This window comes from Tiliqua scincoides, chromosome 1, assembly GCF_035046505.1.
Source record: "Tiliqua scincoides isolate rTilSci1 chromosome 1, rTilSci1.hap2, whole genome shotgun sequence".
NCBI classification, from domain to species: domain Eukaryota; kingdom Metazoa; phylum Chordata; class Lepidosauria; order Squamata; family Scincidae; genus Tiliqua; species Tiliqua scincoides.
In genome coordinates, this window is record NC_089821.1 from 267,755,442 (window position 1) to 267,775,968 (window position 20,527).

A 20,527-nucleotide genomic window follows, 5' to 3' on the forward strand; every position below is an offset into this window, starting at 1 on the left:
GTGTTCTGTCACTCAGGTACAGCCCTTCCTCTTTGAGCTACATGAGCCCACTGGGCTGGAATTTTGAGAACTCTGAAGCTCCTGCAGAACCAAGCAGAGAAGGCTGGAGGTGGATTTTAGATAAACATACAGGGAAGCAGGAGTCACTGGCTGACTTTCTCTGTTCCTTGTTGATCTCTGGTTACTGAAACACATCGCTGCTAAGGAGAGATAAGAGAAGTGGAGATAAACAAGCGGCAGAGAAAGGCAGCCAGCAGTTCTTGCTTCCTTTTAGGTTGCTTGCCTAATATCCAAGATCCTAAGAATGCTCAGCACACACAGCTGGCTTTAGTATGGCTGCAGTTGACACAATTAGGGTAAGATGTATGCTGTGTGCACTTTGTTCAAGGCTTCCCTCAAATGTCTCATACTGGTATATGAAGGGAAATAAGTTCAGACAATCCAGGGAAGGAGGGTCAGCCAGTGTGACCCTGCCTCTGCTCCAGAGCTGACCCAAGACCTACTGATGTCTGAAGCAGCATGCCAAATGCTAGCCTTCCTTACCCAATGATGGTTCAGCTCCTGCTCTTCTCACTCTCCAGTATTCTAGCTCAGCACCCTGTCTCCACATTTGCTATTCCGCTCAGTCCTCCTCTTCCTTTTCCAATCCATGAAGTGGAAGGAGCAGTGGAGGCAAGTAAGTGGACAGAGATGGGAGCCTCCCCACCAATCTGCTGCCTGAGATGACTGCTTCAGTTGGCCTGATGAATGAACCGGCTCAGCTATGCCCCATGTCATATTAAGAGCACATATTCTCTCTCTTGTGTGATGTTTTTCTTCAGCTCTCTTTTCATCTTAGTACCTTCTTCCCTTAAGCTACCATGTCTATAAGACCACCCCTGTTACTCATTCTTCCTGAAATGTAGTATGAATGAACTAGTTATCATGATCCACTCTACAGTCAACCTTGGTTTTGGTTTGCAGAGAAAAGAGCAAGATACAGCACTTTCAAACCTGACCACTCTTCTGTTCCCATTCCAATCTTCCTGAAATTTGGTTTGAAGTGAGCAGAGGTCAGGCACCCCTGTTTCCCAAAGCCCAATACAGATCCACTGAATCTGGTAGAGGTTGTTTCTCATTGCTTTGTTGGGAATGATATGGTGGGTTCTGCAGCCTGCAGGTGACAGGGGGATTGCTGGAAACAAGGAAGCAGACACCATGTTCCAATCTGTGAAGTGGTGCAGGAACATTTTTCTTAGACGTCAGCCCCAGGCTGTTTTATGATGTGGATTACTCCCAGGTAAGTGTGCATTGCACACTTACTTGAGAGAAAGCCCCTTGGAACTCAATAAGTCTGAGTAAACATGCACAGGGACTGTGATTAGTTTTCTTTTAATTTCTGCCTGCCATGAAAAGGCACAGAAGCTCTGTCAGAAAAGGAATTTGGCAATGAGTTAAGCCCCTGATCCATGAAGAGACAGAGAGAAAGGGTGAATTTCTGCATGCTGCATTTGAAATTCTGTGAGTTTCTGTGTGCCGTTAAAAGGCATTAAAGAATGGGGCAGTGATGAGGCATGAAGGAGGGCAGTTCAGGACTGGGGATGGGCGGTTTCAGCGGTAGTGGCACAGGTTGAATCCAAACCCCCTTCCTGGTCTCAATCTGCTTTCCTGGGTCCATGTGGATTTGCACCAGTGATATTGCTGGTGCAAGTTCAGGTAAACTTGGCAGCCAGCATGGGCTTACCCTGGGGCAAGGGAATAAATGTTTCCTTATCCCCAGGAGGCCTCCAGAGGCTGAAATTCCACCCATGGTTGCCACTGCATTCCCCCCTCCTTGCCACTGCTGTAATCAGTATGTGAGAGTTATGGCGGATTGGGCTGTGAATCTGCTGATGCTACCCATATCAGGTGATTGCATGGACAGGTTGGCAGTGGGCTCACTGGCTTGTAGCCATGGTTCAGGCTACAGGGAGTGGTGCATGGTGCTTTCTCCCCCCCTTCCTGCTACTGCAAAATCCTTGATGCTTCAACCTCATTTCCCCAGGTAATCCCCCCAATTTCCCTACTTTCAGCTCCACATCCTACCTTCCTCCCTCCATTTGTGCCTTGCTCCCTTTTCCTTGCAAGGATGCCCCCTTTCACACTGCTGACGTTTATGGCCTAGTTGTGTGAGTGATTGCTGAAAACATTGCATTGCATTGAATTTTGATTCCCCATCCCAATTATTGTATTGTATTAGTTACTGTATTTTCCAGTTATATTGTAAAAGTTATCTACTGTTGCACCTTTAACCTTGCCTCACTCCTAACAGAATGATGTTTGGGCGGGGGGGGGGGGGAGAGGTTTGGCAGATCAGAGAATTTGTGGCTGTTGGCCTACCCCACAGATCTGTTGTAGTGACTGAGGAGATTATTAAATGTATCTGAACACCCCAAAAGAGCACTTTGGAGGGGTAAATGGAGACTGTGACCTAGCTAATGGTGCCAAATTTCAGGAAGACTGAATGGAGCATTCAGATTTTATGATGGATAGAATATTCAGAGCTTCTAATGGTGGAATACTGTTTTTCTGCCAGGCATACAATGGTTATATAAAAGAAGCTCCTTCAGAAAAACTCAGAAGCTTGAAGAGTGGGTGAAGGTAGTCTTTGTGATTTGTGTTCTAATTTGTTTGCTTTGGTTTCACTCAATGTGTTGTGTTACTCGGCTCAGTTGTTAGAGTAATTTGCTTTGCAAAGATTTTGAGTTCTGCTAATTATGCACTTCATTGAAAAAAAAGTGTCTTGGTCACTTTCATAAATAATCTGTTTTGCATGGTTTGTTTTTGTTCTCTTCATGTTCTCTAAGTTTGGAAAATGTGACTTGGCTCCCTGACTTGAATGATGTTGTAACTGAAATAGTCTGCAAAGTCAGTGAACATCCTGTTGGACATTGTGACCCATAGATTTTATTAGAGTTAAGTGTGAAATACTTTGAGATTAGGATGTCAGACTTGGACCATAAAGATCTATATTCAAACTATATTCAGCCGTGAACCTTGCTAGGTGATCTTTGGCCAGTCCCATCTCTGACTAACTTTCCTCACAGGGTTGTTGTGAGGATAAATAAGAAGAGTGAAGAAAGCATATACTATTGTGACCTCTTCAGAGTAGGAGTCTTCAGACTTGGGGAGCCTCTGAGCACTTGTGGAATTTTGAGAAGGGGTGACAGGAACCATCACAAAATGGCTGCAAAGGGAGGCTGATCTGGTCACAAATAGAGCATGTACTTTTTGATTAAAGTCTATTTAACATTTTACTAACTGTAAAATTAACACAACCTAATTAGCATGCATCATCACTTGCTCCAGATCCTGCTTATGCAGTTTCCCAGAGGAAACCTATTGGAAACAAGATATTGGACTAGATGGGACTTTGGTCTGATGCAGGAAGACAGTTCTGGTATTCTTGTTAGCAGTTATACTTAGAACCTCTATGTTCAGAGGGAATCTACCTCTGAATTCCAGATGTTAGGGCAGAGGAGGTCTTCCAAGAAAGGTGGCTCAGCTCCCTTGCCCAGCTGTCTTCAGGTTTCTTCCTTCTTGCAAATTAGGTGCTATTTTATCTGTGAGGCCTATCATTTAATTAGGAAGGCTTGCATGGCTAGCACTTTGCTGCTGTGGCTCCTGCAACACAGTGCTCTCAAATCTCGCAGAATAAGGAGGGGAAACTTTGGTCTTAAGTATAGCCTCATCAGTGACCTACTGAGTCCCTACTGGTTTTGGAAGCCTGAGATCAGCCTCCAGTCTCCTTTCCAAACAAATACCCGTAGGACCCCTCAAAGCGAGGAGAATCTTACTTGCCTACTGTGATCTCCTGTGGAGGTTTGGGCTCTTGGTTACGAGTGTTGAGACTAGCTCTCAACCGCAGGTGAATACATTCCTGGCCTGTTTCTTGGCTTTGCCTGTAACCCTTGGTTTAGGCTACAGAGAGCCATTCCCAGCCACAGCCATTTGATGTAGCCTGAACCTCTAGCGTTCCTCTCTCTTCCCCACTTCTCCTCCTCCTAATCTAACCGCTTCTTTTAGGTCTCCTTTGTATATGAATGTTAGCCATAGAATTCCCCCTGCATAGATTAAGTGTGAGTGAGCTAATTCAGTTAGGCCCTGTTTGAACTCCACTTTTTGGCTTTTGAGCATTTGGATGAACTTTTGTGCACTTTCACCCTCGTCTTCATTTCCATCCACTGCTGAATTAATCAGTCATGTCATTGGATACCACACACAATGGTTTTTCCCACATTCGAGCCTGCTACCCTGTTTTAAAAAGCACTGCTGCTAACGTCATTAGCAAATGAGCAGGAGAGGAGATCATAGCACAGAATGTGGAGTCACTTAATATGTAATGCTTTGATTTTGCTTCAGGACTTACCATGACTAATTGCAGCTGGCCAATGGGCCATGTTTTCAAATTACGCCAAGCATAACAGCCAGCATGCCAAGAAACTTGTATTGATGATTAGGAAACAGAATTAAATTTTTGTTTGGCCAGTGCTCCTTGGTCTGCATTGGCTTTCCATCAAACTGCATGAACATTCCTCTGAACATGCCTTGTGAGCGCAGATAAACGACTCTTTGAAATTCAATAGAGCTGGTCTGCGTTTTTGAGAATATTCAATAGCATTTGTGCCAGACATTTCGTGCTGTTCTTGTATCAAGGAAGTGTAGAAAATTGAATTCCTTTTGTAAGTAGTGTTTATGAGAGACTTCCAATAATGATCCTGATACTAGAAAATCAATGCAAGCCAGACCTGTTGATGATGATGCGGAAGGGAAGTGGTAGAGCACCTGCTTTGCATGCAGAAGGTGCCCGGTTCAATTCCCAGCAGGTCCAGGTAGAGCTAGGAAGGAACCTCATCAGATGGCCACTGCTGGTCAGTGTCCAGCTATGAGTAAAGTGGATTTGTGCCTTGACTGTACAAAGCAGATGCTTAAAAATATCTAGACTTACTACTGTTGCAGGTAATAGAACCTCATGGATGAGAAGCCCTGAATGAGAAGCCCTCATGGATGAGAAGCCCTGAATATTTTTTTTTCCTGTAAACTGCTTCGGGAACTTTTTGTTAAAAAGCGGTATATAAATAGTTGTTGTATATAAATAGTTGTTGTTGATATCACCTATTTGTATTTGTGTCACAATCCAGTGTGTGTACACACATACATATGCATACTGTATTAGTTGCCAGAATTATTTAAGTGAAAAGCAGCAGCACCAACTTAGCAAACATGCCTGAACTGTGTAGCCCACACAGTGTTCTAAGGAAGCAGGTTGTTCAGTTCAGCACCTACTGAGAAAAGGAAAGCAGAGGGGAGGGCAGCAGAGCAATATGGGCTCTGGGTAGCTGCATTGTGTGGATGCTCATATGTGCTCTTCAAGTATAGTGAGCTTGCTTGCTTGTTTGTTCAAGGATTTATACTTAGCCTTTCCTATAAATGATAGGAGACTAACAATCCAAAAACAAAACCTTAGGAAGCAAATAATAAAGGTACACCCAGAACAATTACTAAAACTCGCTAGCAGAAGCAGAGAAAACCAAGACAGAAGGGCTGTCCACGTGTTAACTTGTACCAGGTACAGTCATTGTTAGTTTGTATCTGGGTACAGCTTTGTGCATGTTCCTTTCAGTGAAGGTACAATCTGTGTGTAGTGTACATGGATTGTTAATCTGTAGAAATGAATACAATCATTCATACATGTATGGACTTGGTACAGTACACACATATATCGTGAATAGCCCTACACTGAGCCCTATGCTTAAGGGGCAGTGCAAAGTCAATTCATGCTTTCTAATTTGGGTTTACACAGTTGTCCCTATATTCTTCATAGACAGTGTGTATACTTCTCATTCTATTACTGAGAGCTGTGCTGAAACATATCTCCCCCTCCCACATCAGTGTTGTCACTCTTTTGTCAGTGTTATCACCCTGTTGTAAAGAGGGCCTTCTTTAACTGATTCTTGGTGTTTGTTCAACTCCCTTGTAGTGTTGGTGGTGACTGCACTCCCCACTGCTGCCCCCTCACCTCCGTCCTTTGCTTCTTTGTCCTGGTTGGGAGGATCTGGGACCAAAACATCTGTCACTCTCAGGATCCTCCCTAGTTGGTCCATTTTGAAGAAGCAGCAGGTACAGGTAATGGCCACAGTGTCCATTACCCCCTTTTTGATCACTCTCCTAGAACGAGAGCAATCAGGAAAAAATTACAACAGCCACTACCTCATGTTCCAGCTCTGCTGTTGAGGTCTTTGGCCTGGACGAGGAGGAAAGCTGCTCTCTCTTCCTCTCATTCATTCTGCACAGACGGCAAATGAGAGGAGAGTCAGAAACCAGTATTGTGGCAGGGCAGGTGGCAATCTGAGGGCACCCACCTTCTCTTCACTACTTCCCCCAGCCCACTGCTCAGAGCATCCACTTCACTCACCTCATGGGCAGGCCAGCCCTGGGTTTCCCTCTTCTCCCCCCCCCATCCCCCAGAAATTGAACTAATAATTAAAAAAAGTTATCTAAGCTAATGTGGCCATCACCACACCTCATAGTGGTGACTTCCATAGTTTATAAAAAGATTCTCAAGAAATTACTTCTTAGAACAGTTATCTTAATAGGAAAACATTCAACTGAACAAATTTAGCCTGTTCCAACTTATGAAATATACCAATTTGTGGAATGAATTCAAAAATATGGGTTTTCTGAGATATGTCTGAATAGCCATACTACATAAAATACTGGATTTATACACGTAAGCTGATTTGAGAGCTACACAAGCCACTAGGCTTTCTCTGGTTCTTGATATCTCTTAATGCAGTCATAACCTGGAAGATCATCAAAAAGGCTGTGAGTTGGCTGTATGAAGACAGGCTTTCACATAAAGGCATATCTAAGATTTCAGATAATGAAAATTATGCAGTCAGAGAGCAGACAAATGCTGATGTGGAATTTTAAGCTGCGTGGGTATATCTATATGTGAAGATGGCATGATGGAGAATTTGGTGTACCATCACCATTTTTTCACTCTGTAAAATTGCTAGGGAAGTGATTTTATCATCTATCAAGCAGAATTCTTTGTGGGTCTTCTTATCAGAAACTTTAGCTGAGAGGGGAAAGAGGGACAGTAACGCACTGAGTTGCTTGACTTGCTATAGAGCAGGGCCCTCCAGATATGGTACCCTTGCTAACTCCTTCCCCATGTGAATGGAGCTTACCATTCCGCCGGGAAGCCTGCTATCTTCATTCCTGATCTACCCCAAAGTTTGCATCAGCCAGTCACTTCCTCATTCTCCCACCCCAGCAGGCTCTGTGCCTGGATTTCTGGGCCATCATGAACTTTGGGGGAGAGCAGGAACAAAAATATCAGGTTCCCCGGCAAAACAGTAAGGTTCTGTCACACCAGTGAAGCCTTTTCAGCTTGCAGTGTTCTCTAGTTTGTAGGTAATACAAACCAGGACACAGTATGGCTAAAGCAAATGTTTTGATTGTTCTGCTGATTCTTCTTGAAGCAATATTTTTATTATCTCAGGGTACTGCTTATAGCTAGATTCATGATTATGTTATGGCCTTTGGCTAAGATAATAAAACTGATTGGTTTAGCGTTTATAGGGGGCAACACTGGGGCTGAGCCAAATGTTCTGCAGTGAACTTTTTCAGTTCAAAGGAAAATGGGGAGGGGAACAAAGGTTTTCGAGAAAGGACCCTTCCTATTCCCATACCTTCCCATCTCAGAAGGGTGGGAATTCCACATATGGGGTACCACAACAAGGAAAGCCTTGTCTCATGTTGTTGCCAACAGTGATAATGGCGGTAGCCATAGGAAAGCCCCTCCAGGTGAACTCATGGGATGGGCCACTTAAGATGGGGGAGATGATTCTTCAGGCATCCTGATTCTAAGCCACGGGCAGCCCAATCCTAACTTGCGCTGGACCAGGCAGGTCAGCGGTCCTGTGTTACATCCAACGGAAGTTTGGGGGTCGACTGTGGCACAGCTGAAGGCAAGGGGAAACTTTTCCCCCTACCTCAGGGAGAGCCAAAGCGGCCCCAATGGGTCTACTTGGATCTGCACCACCTCAGGAGGTGGCGCAGATCAAAGCAGAGTGGAGTGGCTGGAGCCGCTCCTTGCTGCCTGGTGCATGGGGCTAGGATCCGGGATAACTGCCAGGTCCTGGCCCTGCCTCCCACTACCCACCTGCCTGCCCACTCCTAGGAACACCTGCTGTCCATCCTCCCCTGCCCGGAATGCCCGCCTTCTTGCCCTCCCCACACTCCCCCAGACCCCTGTGTTGGCCAAGCTCAGCTGATGCAATCTTACTGTGTCAGGCCTGGATCTGGTGAGGAGAGGCCAGCTCAGCTCCTTGCACTGGCCTCCCCGACTCTTAAGTTGATACAAACGTGCCTTACGGCACATTTGTGACACCTCCGGGTCAGCGCAAGTGACTTGTGCCAGCCTAACCCAGGGGTTAGAATTGCACCCAACAGCTCTTATGGCAATCACCAGCACCTTTAACTACAGCTAGAAATGGACTAATAGCCAGTGAAGCTGGAACAGCAGCAGCAGAATTGAGTCAAATCTGCCTGTTCCCACTCATCACACAGGCAGCTATATTTTGTATCAGTTGAAGTTTCTGAATGCTGTTCAGGGTAGTCCCACACAGAACACATCACAGCAGTCCAATCTCAGTGTAACCTACCCATGGATAACCATAGCCCACTCTGAGTGACTCAGTTATGGATGCGGTGTTTCAGCCTAAGCTGGGCAAAGGCTGCTAGGCCACTGCTGCCATCTGGGCATTCAAAGTAGTACTGGATTCAGGAGCCAAAGTGTGGATCTGTTCCTTCAAGAATAGTGCTATCCCACCCAGAACAGGTTATTAACAGACTATCATTCAGAGGCAGGTTTCTTGACCAACAAAACGTCTGTTTTATCCAGAGTTTCTATCAACTTGTTCACCCTCATCCAGCTCCTTGCTGACTCCAGGCTGCACTTCATGACTTTCACAGCTTCCCTAGTATGAGACTGAAATTATGCGTAGAGCTGGGTATCATCTACGCATTATTGCTACAACAAATGTTTATGTACTTCTTTTCAACAAAAAGGCTTGCAAAGCAGTTTATGGAGCACCAAGAAATACATATTGATTACACCCAACCCCAAGCCCCCTGATGACCTCTCCCAGTAGTGTCATGTAGATGTAAATGACAAGATGGATCCCTACAGAATACCAAAGGCTAAGGCAAAAGAGCAGGAGTCCCCCAGCCCCATCTCTGGAATCTAACCTCCAAGAAGGATCCGAGCCCCTTGGTTCCAACCCAGACAGGCACTATGGGTGAGGGAATCATTGCAATTACCCCATTTTCTCAAACACAGTTGTTCATGTCACAACTGGGAACTTGGGTCAAAATAAAACCTATTTCTGTCCTCAAAATTGAGCTATACTTGTGGATTGGCAAATACAGAGGTACTTAATTCTAGGAATTTATGCTGGGGACTAGACAGGGAGAATGTATTCTTGTTAGTTCTGCTGAAGTTCTCAGTGACTTTCATTCTCATTAACCATGGTGTCCTTCTAGATTGCCACCTCAATTAAGATTTCCCTGACCCTACTCCCCACCACCACTACTCACCAGACAAATTTCCACACTGTTTTTAGAAATGGTGAGGACGAGAAACATGATTCACTTTCTTATATGCAAGCCAGCATTCTCAAGATTCCAACGGCTATAAAAAGTGTAGTATTTCAGATGTATGTGTTAGATGTGATGAATGCAAAGAACCCAAAGTAGCATTGCATCTGTTTGCGTCTTTGCAATCTATTCCACTGGAAATGTTATTCTGGGAACTTTTTGGCTGAACTTGGCAAGAATATAAACTGGTTTTACTTGCCAGGGTCAATTACACTCCATGGTGCTCTTGTCAGTCTGCGGAAGCAGAGAACGAAAAATGCACTTTGGAGACATGTCATCTTGTATCTGCAGAGAGCTTTTAATGTGGGTGAACATTCAGATATATGCAGTCTGAAGCGAAATAGTGCATTCGACCATTCCAGCATTCTCCTCACTTCATTCCACAGGCTCCATTCAGCTTCCTAGCAATCGTGTTTTAAAGTCAGGGGCAGACTAATATTGTTAGGGCCTCCTGGAGAATTCAATAGGATTGAAGCATTAGGATTAAATTATTTCTCTTTCTTTAAAGCAATTTGAGAAATAATATAAAGCTTGGTCATCATTCTTCTCCAAGCCTGGTCAAAAAAATAAAAAAATAAAATAAAATAAAAACAAAGTTGCTGGAAAACCAGTGAACACAAGAAGAGCAGCATTCCCCCAGTGTTTGAGGTCCCAGGGCTGGGAGAGAAGGTGCTGCATAGAAAAGGTGGTTGCAACAGAGCCCTGGTTTGGTCCTATAGCTAACAGTATGAGCTGGGAAATGCTGGCTTCAAATTCCTGCTCACTCTTGAACTCGCTAGGTGGCCTTAGGCAAGCCACTCTCACTCTTTCAACGCTCATCTCCTTGCACATCTGCAATGTGGGGATAAGAATATAAGACTGCTGGGCTGGTTCAGTCCAGAGGTCCACCATTGTTTCCAGCAGCAGTGCAGGCTTCCAGGCCACAAGGCTTGCCCTGGCTTTAACATCTCTTTGCATAAGCAAAGTCCTGGCATATTCCAAGCAAAAGAGATGGGCCAAAAGACAGGCATTTAACTTGTGCTTGCTTGTTGCTTTGCCTGCCAACAACCTGCATTTCAATCTGCATTTTGCATCCTTCCTTGTAGAGCAGCCCAACCTCGCTTGAGTTCTGTGCATCTATTGTTCTAGTTGTCACTTGTTTACTAGGCTCACTATGGCTCGTATGGTTGCTACATTTCATGCAACCTAGCTAAGGTTTTGGAAGTAAACTACCCTTGTATATATACACCATGCTGCTATGTTCTGCCCTTTGAACTGGTTTTGGCGATGGTGTGTGACTTCATGGCTGCTTGGGGACTCTTAAAATAAACTCTCCGCATAAGTAAACTTTGGATCTTTCATATCATTTCCTTGGCACCTCCACAAACCTTCAAGCCCATCAACCAGCCAGGTGTCTCTGGGAAGATCACAAGTAGAGCTTGAATCTGCTTCTGGTGGTATGCAGAGGGTTGCTTCTCCTGCACTCAGAGGCTCCCTGTAGCCCTCATTCCGAGTTAGCCTTTGCAGATGTGTCTAATCCTTTCTTCTTCTTTTTAAAGCTATCTAAGTAAGTGGCCTTCATCACATCTTATGGCAATGAATTTCCCAAACTAATTACACCATTATGTGAGGAAGCAAAGCACTTTGGTCTGTCTGTCCCAAATCTGCAGCCAATCAATTTTATGAGGTTTTCCTTAGTTCTTTGTATTATTTATTTATTAATTATTTGCAGATTTATATACTCCCTTTTCCTATGTGGCAAAACCTGGTGCCCAAGGCAGTTTACAACAAACATAAGATGCATAATAAAATCACAATGCTTAAAACCACAGTCTCAAAAATAATCAACCTCAAAGCAGCAGCTAAAACATAAAAGCATAAAGAAAATAGATAGTAAAAACTCAAGCCGACCCCTTCTAACTACCCACCTATCAGATCTCCCTCCCACCCCATGACTAAAAGTCATTTGAAATTTTAAAAAGTCTCCAAGCCCCATTGGAAAGTGTCCAGGGAGGGGGCTGATTGTAATTTGCCCATAAGGGAATTCCACATTTGGGGAGCTATCACCAAGAAGGCCCTTTCTCTCACTGCTGGCCCCTTTGCTTCAAGGGAGGCACATTGTGAAGAAGGGAGAAAAAATGTCTCCCCATCTTCAGGCAGTTGGAAAAGTCAGAAACCTTTCTCAGGACAACCATGCAGAATTACTGTGCAGAATTGTCCTACAGCTGCATGGGAAGGGAGGGGTTGAAGCTCAATTCAACCCCTCCCTCAGATTCATCCCTGCAATCTGTACAGCAGAGAACAATTCCTTGGAAGCTCTTGAAGAGGTGCTGGTAGTCAGTGTTGACAATACGAAGCTGGATGGACCAATGGTCTGACTTGGTATAAGGCAGCTTCAGATGTGAAACTATTTCAGCTCTCTAAAGCACTGTATAGGTGTTGTAAATTGCTATATTGACAGAGCATGATGCAAAATGTGCCTGTGTCATTGTGCACTGCTGCCTTTCCAGTGTGATCCACAAACCCACAGATGACACTTTCTTCCCCCTTTGAGGGCACTGGCTGCGACAGCCATTGGAGTGCGGTCTATGGGGTTGGGACCATGCCCCAGTACAAGCATGTATCCTGGCACAGTGACCTGTTAGCTGTGACAACAAACTGCTGGAGTGTACATCTGGACCACAAATGTGTCTAGTCTGAAAGCACAAAATAAATTATTCAGTGTAAAAATATTGCAATATTAATCAACAGAATTATATTCATCATTGTTTTTTTGCATCCTGGTGATGAACTGCTTGATTGATTTAAAAAATAAATAAATCCAGAAGCTCCTATTAATACATGTGGAGCAAATAGCTGTATTTTTTCCATGGAAATGTCAAAACAGTCTTCTTGTAATTCAGTGACAGTTTTGACAACAATATTGTTAGCTGACACAAAATCTGGCGGGATTCCTTAAAAGCGGTCTTAATAACAGTGCTGCAACGGTGCTCTTTGGATATGTGAGATGATCTGCTCACTAGGCTTTTCTAGAGTACCTCAAGTCAACCTAAAATGCCTACAAGGAAAGGATAAGGCAACTGACACTTTCTAGCTTTGGAAAAAATGTTGGGAGGACATGATAAGTGATTAATCAAGTTATAAACAGTGTGGGGAAAATGGAGAGAGGGCACTTTCCCCCCTTATTCGTCATCATCATCAAAGTGGTTTACATAGTAAAATAAATCAATAAATGGTTCAGTAATTGTAGAACTCAGGGTCAGGGCTGGTCCAGGAATTGCATTAGGCAGCAGTCTATCAGATAGCAATCACCTATGTCTGCCTACTCACCTCCAGTACTACTACTACTACTACTACTACTACTACTACTACTACTACTATGTATTAGAGAAGGAAGAGAGGGTTGAAGTAGAAGAGAAATGTGGGAGAGGGGCAGGCCAGAGCACTTGTCCAGTGTTGTTGCTCACCACTCTCTTCCACACTTCTTTTCCTGCTCTACCCCCTCATCCTTTTCTGACCCTGAGGAGTGGGAGGAGGAGAGGTTGGCACATCATCAGGTAAGGGGCACAGCATTTGACAGGCCACCTCAGGTGCAGAGAAGCCTGCTCAGGGTCACCTAATAAACTTGATTGCAGGGAGGATCAAGACTGATAAAAAGAAGCACAACACACAATCAACCTGAGGAGCTTACTGCTGCAAGGTACAATGGTGGCCATTGGCTTAGGTGGACTTTCTAAAGGATTTTTAGACCAATTCACAGAAGGTCTCTGCTCATAGCCTAGATAGTTAAATGGAACCTCTGCATTTCAAGGAAGCATCTCTGAACACTAGATGCTGGAGAAAAAAGGAAGAAAGAGTCATTGCCTTCATTCCCTCTGCTCGTGAGAGCTCATAGACATCTAGCTGCCCATTGCTGTAAACAAAATACTGAACTGGGTGGAATCGCAGGCTAATCTTGCAAAGCAGGATTTTATCATTGTCTATCAGTCAGGGAAGTGGGAAGAGTGAAACAGTAGAAAAATGTAGTGAATTGTGCACAATAGCCATCTGATTTTTAATGTTTTCCTCTTTTTTTTTTGCGAGCAATTATATTTCATTATATATTTATCTCCCTCCCCAACCCTGAATGAAATTGCGTTTCTGTTTGAACCACAGAGTTTCAGTTAGAAACAGCAAGTTTCAGTTACGCACCATCAATGTTGTATTGAGTGAGCAGATCATTTGGTATGTTTAAAAATCCTTTTAGCTTTATTGGTGCATATCGTTGATTTTGCATGCCTTTTTAAAGCCAGAAATGACTTTGAAATTTGGGGAGGTGGTTCAATTAAGATAATTGTGTTTCTTTTTGGTGTTTTTTGTTTTTTTGTTTGTTTTTGTGCTTTGGGCAGGCAAATAAACATATCCATTAAAAACACAATCTCTCTATGACTGTGCTTCAATCAGATACTTTCTTGAAATCCATTGCTATTATTTGGCCATTTATTTTATAGAAGAATTATATGATATTATGATTGTCTTTTGAATTAGGAATATTTTCCACAGTCATTTCAGGAACCTAATTGTCAGTCACTTAAAGGAAATGATTGCATAGTCCTAGGCTGCATATGTATGGCATACAGATTGTGTGTGGAGAGCAGGCAGGCACTCAGATCTCTCGTTCATGTGCCAATTTTCGTATGTGAGAAAGTTGCCATGGTCTGCAATGGTGTCTCTATGGGACTGTGGAGGGGGGTGCAGACCACGCCCAGTGACACACATGAGGGTGTGACATCACTAATGACCAAAATTTTTAAAGTCTTGGTATATTTGCATAATACCATCATGTTATATATCATTCAGAATGCAGAATGCATGTTATGCAGAATGCATGTTATATATCATGCAGAATGCAACAAAACAAATTGCGTTTAAATATCTCTATCCTATCAAAAGTTATAGCCCCCAAACCTATGGGGATGGGTGATGGTGTATCACCATGCCTACTGCCTGGGTGTTGCCCCACCCACTGCATGGGAGAAGGTCCATCATGGGGGCCTCCCACAGTGGGTGACACAAACTCTAGTGATGCCACTGATGCAGACAAGCATGTTCACCAGGGACATGCGGTGTGGGGGTGGCAGGTGAGACAGAATTGCCCCATTTGTGTCCTCTGAAAAGCACTGTTGCCACCACCACTGCTGTAAGTGCACAAGCACTCACAACATAAGTGCTCCAGCCACTGTTCAGAGTGCATGAGTTGTGAGTGTTTGCACACTCACAGAGGCGGTGGTGGCAGCTGCACTTTTGGAGCACTCTGGTGGGCAGTTCTGTCTCACCTGCTGCCCCACACCGCACATCCCGAATGTTCATCTCCTGTTGGCTAAAGTAGCAGGTGATGAATCTTGCGTTTATGAATGAGACCCCTCAGATATCAAATGACACAAACTTCACTGATTGCTTATCTTTAAATCCCTAGGGAGGTTAGGAATAGGACATCCACAGGGCTGCTCACCCCATGTGCTCTGAACCACACTGTGCTGTAAGCTACTCACATGCTCTGAACCACACTGCTCTGTGCCTTCAGAAGGGGCACACTCTCCCAAGGGAGCTCTGCCCAGCCTGTTCACTGCTTACCCTTCAGTGAGTAGCAAAAACTTAATTGTGCCCAGAAGATTGTGGGTGTTCCTGCTGTCTGCAGCTGGATGATGGTGCAATGCTTTTTTTGAGAGGCTGTTTGGCTGTTCTTTTGTGAATTTTATGTGCTATTTATTGTTGCATGTTGATTTACATTTTACTGTTTGATTCACTTTGTAAGCTATCTTGTTGGGCGGGGGGGGGGGTATATTGGAACTGAAAGTGTAGGATACCAGATCTCTTAGCATGCATGCAAATTGACCTCATAGTTTTTCTATGTAATTCAGATAGGAAAAACAGGGGAGGGGGAATGGGGAGGATTAAATAGATGTTGGAGGTCTAATAAATGTTAAAGGTCACTGCAGTACAACTTTATTGAACTGGTTTATAAAGGAATTGAGTAGTCCCTTGTTGAAGATTCATATTGAAATGCATTGGAACACCAGTCCTAGCAGCTGTTGTCCTGCCTAGGCATTTGATGAGAAAGGTTAATTCCCCTTCCCAGCATCCTACTCATGTTGCTGACCATGGCCCTTCTGATGTCTTCATTTACCCTTTAAAAAAGTGCAAACCCACTATCTTGTCTAGTTGCAGTCTTGCGTCGAAGAAAATAGAAAAAAGAAAGCAAAACAGGTATGTGTGTCTGTCTGTGTGTCTTTGTGTGTATGTGAAAGCATTAAAACTGGATCCCATATTGCAAGTCAGAATTAAAGATAAATCCCAGTTCAGAAAAGGTTGAAGATTACTGATAGAAAATACAAATGTACACTCAGCTTCTAAGCCAAGGAAGGATTTAGAACTGGATTTTTTACACCTAACCACACACTCCACTGTATATTTAGAGTAGGATGAGTGCATGCCTCATGGATGTCAATGGGACTAAGAGCTACATTAAGGATACACTTCTTTCTGCTTTTTCTACTGAGAAGTAACTGCTGCCAAGAAACAAGAAGCAATTGGTTGGTGTTACCATCCTGGCCTCTCGGTGAACCTGCCTGTGGCAGGTGGCTGAGTACTGTTGGTAGACAGAATGCTCAGCTGGGTGGCACACCCTTGTGAGCCTGTATGTCAATTCTTATGATTTTATGCTGTGTTGACCTCAAGGTAGTTCTGCAGCCACTGCAGAGGAGTAGCTAGAGTTAAAGTAGGAGAGTCAAGGAAGTGCAGCTCTAGCAACTCTAGCAACATGTGGAGACAAGTGGCAACTCTCAGGTGCCACTTGCCTAAGCAACAGGATATTTCAGGACAATCACTTCAGCATCTGTTCATTTGTGAAGGGAGAGAATGGGGAACTTTGGTCTACCTTACAAGAAAAGGCAGACATCAATACAGTCAGTGCTAGTCTTAACACAATATAGCAAGTGCTCACTAAAGTTGTCGATAGATTCTTGAAACAGCAACTTTAAGCAAAACAACCTATAACGGAACCAATTTTACTGTAGGCTAATTGATGTATGTAAACAAGAGTTAAGTTCCTACAGTATATTTCTGGTCACAAAAACTTCACCAAACTTCTAAATAAAGACCTCAAACACCTCTAATATCAAACACTCAAATAAGTGTGAGCTTTCTGTGCTGGAGAAAACCCATGCAGACATGGGAAGAACACGCAGACTCTACACAGACAGTGGCCCTGGCTGGGAATCTTTTTTTTTTTTCTCTCAGCAACTTTGAAACAAAATGACTTATAGTGAAATTACTTTAAGTGAGAACTTGCTGTATCAGTTTACCCAAAAGCAAAGAAGGTGCCCTTGGATCTTCTTAACCATCTGCTGAAACAAGTAGATTGCCTCCAGGAGGAAGGCACTGCCAGCCAGCAAAGGATCATTCATCAAACACCTTCAGAATCAACTGGTCACCAGTGTCCATGAATGGGCTGAAAAAGATTTAGCTATTAGCTATACAAAAGCCTAGAGACAGCTGTCTCTTCAATTGGCACAAAATATCAGCACTCCCCCTTACATCAATGAGCCTCACGGTGAATGCTGAACAATTATAATGTGCACAGACTCTAAATCAGATTTAATTTTGCAATGGAACTGATGCATGGAGTCTCCCACACAACTTTCTGTGTGGATTTTGTGCACATTGATCTTCAGGTGTTGCCAATCTTACCCATCACCAGGAAGACTAATGCTGCTGATTGAGACTAAAATGGCAATGAACCAAAAATTCTCAAAATGGTCTAACAATTCTATATAGCTCAATTAAGAAGTCAGCCCCACTGAGTTTAATGGTTCTTGGGCTTCAGTCTTATATACACATTCCCAGGAGTAAGACCCATTGAATGCAAAGGGACTTACTTCTGAGAAGGCACATAGAGGATTGTGGGATAGGAAGACATATAGGATACACTCTAGTAAGTGTATATCAGATTGTAACCTTAGTTCTTTTTTAACAAAAACAAAATGGGTTATTTACTTTCTGCTTTGAAATATCATTTTTAAAGTTCTGTTTAACATGGGGGCAGAGATGAAATCCTATGTAAACCAGCATGTGGGAGGGGAGAAGAGGGAATATGCAATGAATGGGAAAATGAAGAACACAACTGAATTGACAAAGCCTACACAGTGGCAAGGTGATATAAGAATTTTACCATTTCTCTCTCTCCTCCCTTCCTCAATTGCTCCAGTTCATTTGGGAGATACCTGTTCTGCTTTATGTATTTGTGTGTGTGCGTGTGTTGGACACATTCTGACTTTCAACCACTTTCCAAACTCCAGTTGCTATAGCAACTTTAGGAAGCTTTCTAGAAAGAGAAATACATCACTTCTTGAACTTCACCCAATCTACTTCATTAAAGTGTAGCAGCTGTTTGTGTTTGTTTGAATTTTTGAAGGGGCAGGCTAGTGTATGCTACTCAATCCATATTTTCCTTTTGCCTCTTGGAAAAGAAAAATGAAACCAACAACAATGTCCCATATATATGATCTATATATGATCCCTGGCAATCTTTCCAAATGCTGCTGAATCCTTGTTTGTTTTTTATTCTCTTCAGTCCATATCTACTACATTGCTTTCCTTAAGCCCTTTTACATACTAGACACCCATAAATGCATTTGCAATGTTCATGCAATATTTGTGCCATGTGTGCATGCTATCGCTACAGGATTGACCACAGAAAAGACATGAACAAATATCCCACCAATACGGATGCTATATTCGCATTATAGATTGAAGTATTGAAACTCATTTAAGGGCACAATCCTAACCCCTTATGTCAGTGCTTTCCAGCACTGGCTTATGGGACATAGGATGTGCTGCATCCTGCAGTTGGGTGTCACTCACGGAGGCCTCCTCAAAGTAAGGGAATGTTTGTTCCCTTCCTTCGGAGCTGCATTGCCCTTATTTCAGTGCTGGAAAGCACTGACATAAGGGGTTAGGATTGCACCCCAAGTCTCACACCTGAAAATGCCTTTTTTCAAAATGATGGCTATATAGTTTTTGCACATATAGCATCTGTGATTTGAATGTGAAACTTACATTGGCTAGACTGTACAATTTAAAATTGGCTGTCTTCCTGTTTACCATATGCTAGCAATATTCATAATGCATACTTATGCAACCTTATGTAAAACATATGAAAATTTCCTTAGTGTTATAGATGTTTGGGAAACAGATCTCTTAAATTCCAGGTTAAAACAGAATCAGGAAGTAGGGTGGGAATAGGCTTGGGAGGGATGTAGAGAGAATGAAAAAGTGTTGGGAGCATGGGAAACAGTTAAAGAGTCAGAAAGGGAAAGATTGAAAGGAAGAAAAGGAGGGAGGAAGCACCGAAAATAGAGGGAACTAAGGGCCCAATTCTATCCAACTTTCCAGCATGGATGCAGCTGTGCCAACAGGGTGTGCACTACATCCTGCAACAGAGGGGCAGTCATGGAGGTCTCCTCAGGGTAAGGGAACATTTATTCCCTTACCTTGGGGCTGCCTTTTGGCTGCATCAGTGCTGGAAAGTTGGATAGGATTGGGCCTTAAGTCAAGAAGGAGACACAAAAATGTGATGGGTTGAGAAAAGAGAAGTTGGAGAAAACTGGAGAAAGGGGGAAGCATAGAGATAGAGGTAAATAGCATTTAAATTAACTGTTCCAACATTGTTCATTCCGAAGTACAACAACTTGAAAAATGCCCAACCCACAAATGTTTCACATTTGAACACGGAACTCTAGACATGTGTCCTTATCTAGAAGGGAACCATTTTAGATTTCATTAAAGTTGGATGCAAGTATGAATGCAGAGACTTGGTGAAGAGCATTGTTGATTATTCCCTGCTTATGAAGAAAATACTCTAGGTACTGTATGTGTAAGAGAGAAAGAAACAGACTTACCTATAGTTGACACTACAGTGCCCACAAAATAGAAAGCCCCGGTGAAGTCCCATCTTGGTCGGACAGCATCTGCCCTGATGCCTGCAGCCATGGCTGCCTCATAACTTTTTAAGAAGGCCTTTAGCTCAGGGAGGCTAATGTTGAAAATCTGGCTGAAGTTCTGAAGGGTCCAGTTCCAACGATGCTGAGCTTCTGCTTCAGATGGACTCTCAATGGCTGAGAATATGGTGGCTCCAGCGGTCAGGTATGCCACAATGAGCACAGCTAAGAGAACAAACCTGCCATTGTCCTCGTTGAAATGCGACACGCAGCAGCAGCCCTTAGATCCCCTGATAGACATCATCCAAATTTCAGCACCACAGAGTCCACGGACAGCGACCAACACCACATTGGAGATACCTGCATGGGGCTACCGTCCAATGAAAGAGTTCGAAAGGAAAACTTGCATTGAAGTTTTCCAGAAGGGCTTTTCTTTCTGAGTCATGGATCTTGGCTTGTTGTCCTTGCAGAATTCCTCCAGCCTGTATCCCATGCGTCTCCTCCACATCAGCCTACAGACAAAGACTTCCTTCGTGTCACATTGGAAGTTCCTTTATCTTTGCAACTCACCATTGATCTCAGAAGCAGAGTGACTGTTTGCTTGCAAGGAATGGCTTTACATTTCCATCCCAGATAGCTCCATATGGCCATATTCTTTGTATTCCAGGCTTTATCCAAACTGAAGGCAGACAGGGTTAGTTTGTTTTGCCACTTACTACTGTGGGGTGGAGCGGGGAGAGTTTTCAGTCAATTTCAGTAGTGCTAGGATGTGAAAGGCAAGGCCAATATGAACTTCACCTTTTTCCTCAGAGATTCTCAATTGAGTCAGTCACCTCTCTGCAAAGAGCCACATCTCTCCCACCATCTAATTGCCACCCTTCAACCAT

At 43.5% G+C, this 20,527-nt stretch overlaps 1 protein-coding gene across 1 annotated transcript in view; it reads right to left on the reverse strand.

The window, feature by feature from the left end:
* KCNK12 (potassium two pore domain channel subfamily K member 12) overlaps window positions 1-19,944 on the reverse strand; it is a 47,265-nt gene extending 27,321 nt beyond the window's left edge. Inside the window, exon 1 of the mRNA XM_066611890.1 lies at window positions 19,602-19,944. Within this exon, the coding sequence (XP_066467987.1) occupies window positions 19,602-19,944 (343 nt within the window). The remainder of the gene's footprint in view (window positions 1-19,601) is intronic.
* Window positions 19,945-20,527: the final 583 nt, after the last annotated feature.